The sequence below is a fragment of the Mastacembelus armatus genome, chromosome 14, assembly GCF_900324485.2.
Source record: "Mastacembelus armatus chromosome 14, fMasArm1.2, whole genome shotgun sequence".
NCBI lineage: Eukaryota > Metazoa > Chordata > Actinopteri > Synbranchiformes > Mastacembelidae > Mastacembelus > Mastacembelus armatus.
Genome location: NC_046646.1, coordinates 10,910,954 through 10,922,608, shown reverse-complemented (window position 1 = coordinate 10,922,608; position 11,655 = coordinate 10,910,954). Strand labels below are relative to the sequence as shown.

The 11,655-nt window shown below is 38.2% G+C and overlaps 1 protein-coding gene across 2 annotated transcripts in view; it reads left to right on the top strand.

The window, feature by feature from the left end:
• Positions 1 to 1,330: 1,330 nt before the first annotated feature.
• The window catches only part of klhl13 (kelch-like family member 13), a 37,085-nt gene continuing 26,760 nt past the window's right edge, over positions 1,331 to 11,655 (top strand). For both annotated transcript variants that reach the window (XR_003297020.1, XM_026328870.1), the window contains exons 1-2: positions 1,331 to 1,654; positions 3,116 to 3,187. Coding sequence is in view for 1 of the 2 variants with exons in the window: in XM_026328870.1 (XP_026184655.1) it covers positions 3,135 to 3,187 (53 nt within the window). In the remaining variant the exon portion in view is untranslated. The remainder of the gene's footprint in view (positions 1,655 to 3,115; positions 3,188 to 11,655) is intronic.

Below are 11,655 nucleotides of genomic sequence, written 5' to 3'. Positions count from 1 at the left end.
GAATAGCCAACAGTACAGCAACACGGTCATTGAATTTGAAGTCTGTTTTTTATTCAGGCAAAGCACTCTTTGTTCCAGATCAATGCCTCAGCTGATAATGAGCTTGCAATTTAACTGATGATTTGAGAGGACAAAAAGTGGAGGTTGTAGAGGAGTGATTCTTGAAAGAGCCTCGGTGCATTTTAATGAAAGCATACATTATTTTGTTTTAACCACATTTTAATTAATTAAAGACTGCAGATGCATTAGTGCTATGGAGCATGAGTTGAATATGAATTGCAAAAATATAGTATTGGAGGTTTGATTTAAATTTTATTGAAAAGTGGATTTACACATAAGGACAATAACAATACGTAATATAATAGTTATCATATATATATTAGATTTAATGGGTGTTAATTATCTAAGGGTCTTGGAACTTAATGTTTGAAGAAAATTAAATAAATAAATATTTTTGATGTATTCTAAAGACATTTTAGTTACTGGTTGTGAATGTGTCCACTTTAGACAACTGTGACAGATAACCCTTAATCAAGTGCACATATGTTTTATATGTGCACATATTGTATGCACATATGAACTGACAAATTCTCATCCATTGTCTATAAGGAGTGCTGTTACCAGGGTTTAATGGATTATGGTGTTGATCATTAAAGACTATATATTTAGTTAACATTATCATAAATCATATATATCCAGACATATGTAAGTTCATCAAGTTGCACATTTAGCGGCGAAGTGCCATCTGGTTGGACTATGCATAGCAATTCACACAACTGTCAGTCACAGTTTTCATTTGTGGCATTAAAGCTGAGCTGCCTCCTCTGTTTTTTATATTAGCACTGAATCAAATGACTCAAATATGTGTAAGGGGTCAGCTAGAGAAGGAAACAGAAAAAGAGAGAGAGCTCATAAAATGAAATGACATGCTTTGATAATACTGAAATTTTTTATGGTCATGTCAGTAAAGATAAACTTGAATTTGACAGAAAGAGATAACTTAAGTGTTGGCACTTGTGATAATAGCATGAGTAGGGGAAGTAAGTGAGATATTATGAAAATATTTAACGAATGTATTATATTGCTGAGTCTACACTAGTAGCAAGACAGCAACCACATCCACTGCATCTCTGTTGTTAATGTAAAAGCAGATCACAGCCTTATTACCTCATTTACAAATTTCCATTTCGCCACACTGCTATTCAACTCAGAAACTCATAGTTCTGCTTCTTAGAAAAATCACCACATGCAAAGCACTGTTTCTTTTTTAAGAGTCCTGTTAAAGAACAGCGTTTCTCCTTTGACATAAAGTCCCCAGCTCCTTTACAGCTGGGTGTTTCAAGACTACACCCTGAATGACCACAGATAGACTACACGACCTAGAGCATCACAATCCATACTTTTGTTTAGGGCAACAGACGCTTTAAAAGAATGAGGACTCTTCTTTGGACCCACTTTATTTAGTAACTGACGCTGAGCCAATGAGGACAGACTGCCATACTCCTCCACCAACAGGGAGTTTGGATGCTCCAGCTCTCTCAGTAAGACACAAGTGCATTGGATAAACCAAGGAAGGAGGCTCCAGTGGTATAAGTGGATTTGAGGGCTTGGAAGGAAAACAAGGACGCTAGTTAGCGTTACCTCGTTGTTAAAGGTATGGAAATTGTTATTTAAAAGTTTACACAGTGTATTTACGACACACGTGGTGCTTGGAGTTTGACATATTGTGTATTAAGTCCAACAAATACACATACACATAGTCAGTGACATTTGTTGGTGGTGGCAGAGCAACGAAACCAGACCAACTAATAACTAACCCAACTAACTAACTCATGTCAGGAGCCCGGTCCTAGTTATGGCTAGTTAACGATAAGCTAAGGCTGCTAGCACACGACGGCCAGTGGACCGGGACCTGAAGTAACGTTACGTCGAGCTAGCCGGTGTTAACGTGAAAGGGTTAGCACAGCTAGTTAGCTTTAGCCTTTTCCATTGGAGATGTAACGTTAACGACAACATGGCCAGAAGATTAGCAAAGCTACGAGCTGAAAATACTGTCGGCCTCACTAACACTAGTTTGTTAGTTAACTTACGGTTTAAACCATGTCAGGCTGGAGCTGTCGCTAGCAAATTAACTAGCTAGTGACACCGTGAACTTAGTTAGTTAACTCCAGACATCTGCCACACTCGGGTTTAAAAGGACTAAGTGATCCAGCACCTTGCACAGGGAAGCTGTCAACCCCATCAGACTGAAATGTCACGTTTAAACTCTTAACTATAACAACTGGACCCAAAGGAGACTTCACTGTAGTTATCCAAATGTGTACCCGTCACCATTGTTTCAACATTAGGATCACTGTTGCTATGCCCTTTATTTTATTTTGAATGTTCGCTGAATTTCAAATTAAGAGTAGGATTGTTCTCTCAAGTAACACATTACAGATATTTTTAGCTTCAATTAGCCTAGTTCTGTGTAAAGCAACAAGTTAGAAATGTGTGTGGGGGGACCATACAACATCCAGTCAACTTCAGTACGACATTTTACATATTCATTGCTATGAATTAGTTTTTTTACAGGTAACAGGGCTTCAGGGTGTGAATGTAAATAAACGTCTTGAGACATCATGAATTTGTCTTATCTTAACATATGTTATCGTACCGTATCGTACTGTACCGTACCATACCAGATCAAATCGTAATCTTATGTCATAAAAGTCTGTCAAACATGGACAAGCTTTCTTTCAGGATAAACTTGAGATTGAAGTTTGAAAATCTGACCATATTAAAATTCATCAAGTTAATAAATGTTTCAGTTTTGCTGTCTCTCTCAGCATGCACCTTTAGATGTTCATCTGATTTTTCTAAAGCTGAAAGAATGTGTTACTTCTGATTTATTAAACAATAACGATTTTGTTTTTGGGTGTGTATTTTATACAATGAGTGCCAGATTTAATGACAACACTTAGATACTGAGCAGGAATAATATTAAAAAGTAAGTTCAGTTATAAATAAAAATGTAAAATTGACTTGTAAATGCTTCAGCATTTTCTTGGCTGTGTTTGAGCTGTTTATAAGACTGACTACAAAATGCTGAAAGTACCATGTTTCTGTTTTTGAGGTGTGGTTTTGGCGAGGGTATGGAGCACCCTGTACACAGAGGGGAGACAATGCCCATCGGACTGCATGACAGGTAATGTGCAATATCTATTATTCCGTTATACCCACAGCGATTATGTGTATTTATTCATTTTAATTAAGCACATTTTGCTTTCTAGCTCATAAACCTTGATAACATTTCATGAGCTGTTCAGAGAAAACCATCATAAGAATGTTTAAGATTTTCTTTTTACTGCTCTTGACATTTATAGGAGCCAGGAAAAATGACTAACTTAATTAACTTAAAGAAACCCATTTTTGATTTGGGATTGATGATTGACTGTTACTAAGCTGAATACAATGCAGTAATTATCAGTCCTGGCTAGGAAAAAGTTTCCACAAGACATCTGAGGTGGTAATCACGTAATCCCTGATTAGACTGCAAGATGGAAAACAGAGGGGTTGAGGTACCTAATTACCAGCATTGAGAATCACTGCAAAGAGACTTACCAGTGTCGAGTAGCTGATTTGAAAGATATTTCAGTGACTCTGGTACATTATTCACCTGTGGCAGCCTTAAACACCTGAATGATCTGTGCATAATGTTTACTAATTTATCACTATGCATAATGTTGGTTAATTTATCACTGCTTGCAAGCAGTCATTCTGTTGCTCAATCAGTATAGTAATAGTTTTCTTTTTTGTATGTATAATGAGTGAAATAGGGGTTTTCAACTGGGCTCAGTGCCAGAAAACAAACAAATCTTGTTTATGAAGTGACCTCCTGTCTCTGTCATTTAGTCAAATTACAAATACCTAACCGAATGGAACAGCAACAGTTACTCTTCATAACAGAAATCATGCTGGATCGTTCTCAGGTCCTGACAGAATCAGCAAATAATGCATAGTTAATGGATAGATAGTATAAATACATGAACCAGCATCATACGCATCACTTGATGCCCGCTAGTCTTTGTTTGTGTGATAGCTCTGGCGTATTTCACAGCTGCTCATAACACAATTACCTTTGACCCAATTAAAAAGGCAGTAAAGACAAGTATGCAAAAAGTTAGAGCTTTTTGCAGCTTTGCACCGGGATATATTTAGCCAACATGTAACCTGTGACTTCCAACATGAGAGAAAATGACAGAAGGGGGTGACAAATTTGGCCTTTTTTTTTTGACTGTGGAGGAATATTAGTTTGACTGTGAACGTGATACAGATCTTACATCCTGTGTGTGACAACAGAAACTATTACTTCATGCCAGCCATGAACGTCAAGATGAAATACACTTCAGGCTTACACCACATATCATAATTCAAATTCAATCAACTTTCTTAATTGTGGCAACTCAACTGTCAGTGATGTGTTAATGTCAAAGTTACTCTGCAATACCCAGTGAGGATTCTCTGTTTCTTTTGGCATCAATGACAAATAAAGACAAAGATGGCAGAACAGCAGGGTTAGGGGCAGCAAAGCATGTGTACTGACGTGTGTTACTGAACATTTGGCTTCATAGGATGGTGGTTTGTGTGTTATGTTTTTGTTTTTAACATAGGTTTAACTTGCTTACGACTATTTGTGTATTTGATGTTGCCCACAGTAAACAATGCTTGCCTTTAGATTTTATTGCAACAGTATGGTTAATAGATTTGAGTATGCTCAATAGGGTTAGACTTAATTTATGGCTGATGTAAGTATGTGTCAACAATTAGCATTCAGTGCGTCAAATTTGATGCACAGTGAAAGGTTGTTCAAGACATCACATGAATGTTATCTTTGGCATTGAGATCAGGACTAAAAGATTATATTCTTCTATCAACTGATCAATTCTCATATTTATTTGTTTATTACAACATTAAAAAGAATAGTACCACTTCCATATGAAACTTCTGCCCTCAAATAAAACCAAGTTATTTTCTGACCTAGTTCATGTATTCAGCACCTGTTTGACAGGACAGTCTAATCTCAATGGGTGGATGTAGTTTCCTGTTATATGACTGACAGATACACAACTTTCTAAGTAAATGCTGAAACGTAACAATATTTTAAAAAATCCAAGAATGATATATCTAAATGTAATGTAACTCTTGATGCAGATAGAGCTTTTTAAAGAGAACTTTACAAAGATGCACATATCTTGCAAATCATCTAGCATTGGTGGGCAAAAGGTTTCTAAAGTGTCCAAATCTAATTTGGTATTTCTCTGCTGCATTTTTTTTGTTACTTATTAGTCAACATATGAACTGATTGTTATATCATCAATAAGCTAATAGGATAAGAGGAGCACTGGATGGTTTATGGAGCTAACTCTGTAAATAAGTATTGTACTATATTACACTACACTGTTAAATAGACAGTAATATGATTTGTGGAACCCTACAGTAGATATTGACAGGTGTCTCTAGCCCTCCACTAGGGAAATGAGCATGTCTGGAGTGTTTCATCCAATATGTTGGCAAAAGGATTTTCTTTACCCGTGGTCAGAACTGTGACTGTGTGGGGGTGGATAACACACTACACCAACTGGATGGCCAGTTATGGCTGAACACTATTTTCAGTGTAAAGGACTGCAATTAATGCAGGCAGAGTGTAGACTGTCTCTCCACAGCCTGAGGTTGCAGGCCATAATTCTCAGAATAATCCCGTTGGCTTGTTTAAATAAACAAAAGAAAAAGAAAGCATTTGCTCTCCCTCTGTTAATTGTTTTTGCATTATTCATTTAGTTGTGAAAAAGACATACATTTATTAATTACAAAAGGGAATACATTAACAGCAGACCTTCAGGTCTCATTGGCTTATCAAAGTCCCATATATACCTGTCATTGTGTACTGTAAAGAAAGTTGAAAGTGTAAAATCCAAGAAGAAATGATTATTTTTTTTCCTTTTTGAGTCCAAAGGAAGGGTGTTTGCAGTTTTGGAAGGACAGTATTATAGTAGAACTGAGGATAACAGGTGTAGCACTGAGCCTTCAGGCTTTGACAGAGGAGATGGAATGACTGCTGCCCTTGCCGTAGAGCCGAGGTCATTTCGCCATTTATAGTGTAAGCTGCTGAGGCCGGAAGGTGTGATGACAAGGTTGTTACGAGGATGGAGGTGGTAGAAGAAGACGGTGAAAGGGTCATGACTGAGCTGTAAAAGAATGTAGCCTCCTCTGGATGCCTTGAAATCTAACTCTGTGGCTTTGACAGTCATACAGACAACTGCATAAGGTAATCATTTAGCCTAAGAAAGATATGATCTTATTCAATATTAGCTGGTAATAATCATAATAATACAGTAGAGAACTATAAGGATTAAGTGATCAACATCGCTGCAGCTAGTGTGGTATGACTCAAGTAGGGTTCGGTTTGTATGGCAGGACAGATAAATGTCATAAGCAGGAATATCCCTTAGACTAAGGCTGGGCTTTATATTGATACACATATGCGGTGTAGTTTAACTGAAATTTCTCTGGACAGGATGGAATTGTCTTTACATAGGGAGTAACATTATAAAAGCTTTCCAGTAGAGCCTGTTTGAAAATGTATGCCTTCGTCCCTGCATATATAGGATCATTACCTCTTACTTCGCTCACTGCCAGCTGACCTTTCACCCTATCTTTGATCTGAAGCTGTTTGGAACAACCATAAAGACTTTTAACTTCCGACATGGTCAGACAACAGCACATCATATCTTGCCAACCATGAACTGTCATCCCTCCTAAAAACCTTAATTAATTAGGCGTGTACTATGAAGCAGCTGCAGGAACTGTTAGACATGGAATTAATCTGATGCTTCATAGACGTTGGACTAAGTGCAGATGTGGCTTTTTTTGGTGGTTTTGTGAACAGATTACTCACTAATAAGTGATGTGTTTGTTGAAATACGCTTATAATCTGTTGCTTATCACTGTCAGTAAAGTCATGAACTAGTTGGGTGAAGCAGACTGCCTGATACCGTCAGACAGCGTGATATGTCACAAATGTGCAGCAGTCTTTACTGTGTCATGGTTACTGCCATCATTAGAAGGGTTAACTCAGTGAATGTCACTGAGGTGGGGAAAATGTACTCTTGCAAAGAAGACTACTAAGTTTAGTTTTATAAAAAGGCACTGTATAGCTTAAAAGTCTGGAGTTTTTTATGGTATTGACACTTTCAAACAGTTTGCAGTTGTCATTAGGTACATTAAGTGTTTGCTGAACTGTGCTGCTCCGTCTTTATTGCTGTACATTGATTGCACTAGTGCTGACGATGAGGACTTTACCAGTGAACCTCAGTATAATTCTTATTTATCCCACTGTCTGCTTTGTTTATCCAACTTGCAATACCATGGTGACATGGAAGAAATATATGACAAAGAACTGTAATATTTCAATACTACATCAAGTAGAAAAATAACATGCCTATAGATAGTTATTGATAGTTAAAGACAATTTTTTTTTAGGTAGATGTTATTTTTCGCCATTGACTGAAATTTGCACTACACATACCTATAGGACAGTAGATATATTTGGTTTGATGTAATGTAATTGTATCAGTTTTGTTTTTTTATTTCTCTTACTTTTCTTTCCCCTCCTCCTTCCCTCTTCTACTTCTTGCCATAGCAAGCCCAGAACTGTAATCACAGCTCTTTTAACAAGGTGGCACTGTTGCTTAGCTACTGGGCTGTTCACAAACTCTGAAAGGGTGATGGGAAGGAAGGGCTTTCTGCCCCCTCCTACCACGAGACAACTGTGAATGCAGCAGGACAAGTAGTCGTGGTGGATGCAATCTATTGGCTTCTCAGTGCTGCCGCTAAGTCACAACCCTAACTGTAGCCTGCATTGCCTCTACCACTGTATTTCTGTAGCTGCTGCTCTCCCTCCCCCTTTAATGGTGTGGGCAGAGTGGGATGGAAGACTGCATTGGAAGCTTTTTCATGGAAATGGTCTTTGCTGTTGGTATTGCTGTAGCACCATTCTGGTGACAACAACATGCCGTTGAAATGGAAAAGCGGTTCTCCTGTCAGCTGGAAATTCCCAGTGCCAGTTCTTAAGACATCCAGGTCCTCACCCCTTTCGCCTGCCTACATGTGAGTAAGAGCTATATAGCATTCATAATATGCTGTGGCAGTGTGTACAGAAGATGCATTTCTTCGCTTTTCAATTTTAAATATTTTTTGTAAATTATTGTGACAGCATTATTTTTTGTTGCAACCCTAATTAGGCAGAATGCAATTGAGCCTTGTAGCATTTCAAGACATTTGCCTTGTTCAGCATGCATTTTATGGTTCGTTGGCAGAATGCTTTGCTCTTAGGAAGAAGGACTCATTTTGCCGCTAGTCTGGACATGGCAAGCACCACATCCCCGACTCTTGCCCTCTCCCTATAGCTATGTTTATTTGGGAGCAGGGACTCAGCAGCTTGGGAGGAGTCTGCCTTTGTCAGGATGTCTGGCGTGCCCTGGTTTAGAAGCTATTGTCATCTGCTACTGTTCAGGAGGGGGGAAGGGAAGAATGAAAAGTACTTCACAGAGCCTTTCACCATCCTTGCTCCTTGCCCATTTTTTTGAGCTGAGCTGAAATAGACAAGTGTCTTGTTTGACTTTTGAACAGTCAACAGCCAACATGGTTTTGGCCCACGAAGAGGGAGAACTAAAATCTTGGGGGGAAAATCCCCACATTTTTCAAGGGAAAATAGGCTAACTGATAGCCTAAAGGTAATTTCATAGGCCAACAGGGCTTACTTGGATGGATTTTTACAAAATTGGATTTATGCAGTCTCCACTTATCATGCAGCTTTACTTATGCGCTTAGGAGCTTAATTTTTCTATTTTTACAGTTTTTCTTTTAAACACTACTGCAGCACCGCAAGAGAAATTGTACACTATAAACTCTTTTTTTGCACATTTTTGTGTAAATGTCCTCATTAAAATAGGTGATAACATTATAGAACATCGCTGACTGAAAATGTGCAAAATACAGTATGTCTCTTCTTTTATATAGCCCATTTCATTTTCTAAGTCCTTAATTCTGCAGAAGTCACTGGTGTCATGTTGTAGGTTCTTTACAAAATGAAGCATATGAGTGCTTCAATATTAACACTATTGACTCGGTAGTTATGGGTTTCATTTGTATTTCTCCATGATAGTTAAGATGCCCTGCGCACACTGTTACCCTAATCCATACCTGCAAACTGCCCAGTGCAACAACGGTCTTAGCTGATGGACAGTGAGCTCTACTGGAGCAGCTCAGGCTTTTAAGGTCTTGCTGTAGGGCCCCTCGCCCCTTTGCCTTACTTCCTGTTTTCTGTTGATCAGACTGACAACCTTCCATTTATTGTAGTTTCATTTATTTCATATGCCATAAAAATGCAGAAATTATTTTTATTTATTTAGTTCTTTATTTTAGCAATATTTATTTTATAGTGCAAAAGCAAGGAAAGGATCTTCACACCAGCACGTCTGTATGACATGAGAGTCTGTATGAGAGTATGACAACTCTCCCAATGTAATGACAAGGACAAGAGTGCATCAAGTGTACTTAAGTGGCTGCGGACAATGTTTGCGTGTCAGATAGTGTATACACACTGGCAAGTGAAGTCTGTTCAAGCCTCGAGGCTCCACCTTACTCTGCCCAGTGTGGCTCTGACCCACTAGACCACTTACTATTTTGAAGCACATATATTGTAAGCTGTGTTTTGAAGCAGGCTGATATTGGGTCCCCAATGATAGGTTACTGTGTGTGGTCAGGGTGAAGTTACTCTTTACAGACCCTTTGAGTGGTGCCTTTGCTCGTTTGAATTTGGAGACATTTTTAACTTGCTGTGCTGGTATGGGTAATCATTGTTTATGTATCCAAAGCAGAAGAATGATGGAGAACATAGTAGAGGGTTTTTGGAGTGTCTGATGTATGTGATGTATGAAGAAATTAAGATTTGTTTGCCTCTTTTAAAACCACGGGAATCTATATATAGACTGGTGAACTAGTGGTGCGCATTTCATGCTAGCATGGATTGGTTAAGGTTCACTGCCAGCATGGCCTTTGCAGTAATGTTCAGCTCAGTAAGAAGTCATTCGGTTTATTTTTCATTCCACAAAAAAGTCCTTGAAATGAATGTCAGTGTTCATTTACAGTGGTTCAGCTCGAAGCATTTAATATGTGTGACTGCTGTCTTTAGTAATCACCTCTTGGAGGCATCACAGTAAACCAGCAGCTAACTGCGGCAATGCCTGTGTGATTCCAGTCAGGGACCTTTAGCACATGTCATACCTATTTCCTCTCTCACTGTGTTCTCCGTCAGTCTTTGTCAACAATCAAATTGTGGTAGAATGCTAGAAAATCAATATGTTAAGAGAGGTAAAAAAAAAAAAAATCATTTTGCACATTTGTGACCTTTGTATTTTGCTTCACCACATTAGAGTCTAAAAGTGACATATCTGCTGCTCTCCCTTGGTTCTACCAGATTATGTTTTGGTTGTTTGAAAGAAATACACAATTCTTAAAAATAAAATCTTCCTTACCCTGGCTGCTCATAAAACAGCTTAAGATGTTACACAAAGCCACCCACTGTAGTCTCGCAAGTGTTGAGACTGTAGTTAAAGCCAGTGTGACCAGAATAAATTCCATACACATCACACAGCTATAGGCAAAAGGAAAGCTTTGAAAGTCTGTTTGACAGACTTGCAGACGTTTATGCTTCGCATGTCTCATGTGGCTGTCAGATCCCTCGGCTGCTGCCGAATCTTGTGTGATGCTGCTATGAGATGATTTTTGCAGTCTCTGAGGTAAATGGCCCATTAATTTACATATGCTTCTTTAAAACATGTTTTATTAGCAGCCTAGATTAATTTGTTCAATCAGTTTAACAAGTCATCTATTCTAAAATAATCAGAACGTATTTGATTTGACTGTGGTCATCCAACTAAATGAGAGCTGTGTTTGCACTAGAAGATCAACTCCCACTGACAGAAAATGACATTTTTCATGGTTAAAAATACATAACAGTGGAATTATTCTTAAGGGTCTCACTAGATATGTCACACCTTGATTTATAGTACGTGTTAAAAGGAGAGGGATTATATGACTGCAGAGATGTTGAAATCACAGTGCTGTTCTTAGCCAACATAATATATGACTGTACTATGAAGTGGTACTACTGTTGTATCACAAATAGATATTTTGTGGCTGTTATTGGACGTACTGAGGTATTATCATTACCTCTGTTTTATTCTTACATGTGTTGGCTTCTCTATTTTGATTGATGGTAGAGGATCAGCTGTGCTATATCAGCTAAAAGGCAACTTAGCAGAAACAGCTTGTTCTTAAAGAAAAAAATTACTAATGAATGAATAATATACTCTCTAAATATCTGGCTGGATGGGAAAAAACTTTTTTTTTTTTTTTTAGATGCGCTTCCTTAATTGTTTCCTTGAGAACACAGAATATTGAATGTCCCCTTCCCAAGTGCAACATCTGCCAGGGATTTTAAATGAGGCCAGCATCGTGTCATGGTTTTAATATTCATATGTGTCCACTTTCCCATGTGTAGCTGCAATGAGTGCAGCAGTGATGAACACATGTGCACTCTGCTGCTGGAAA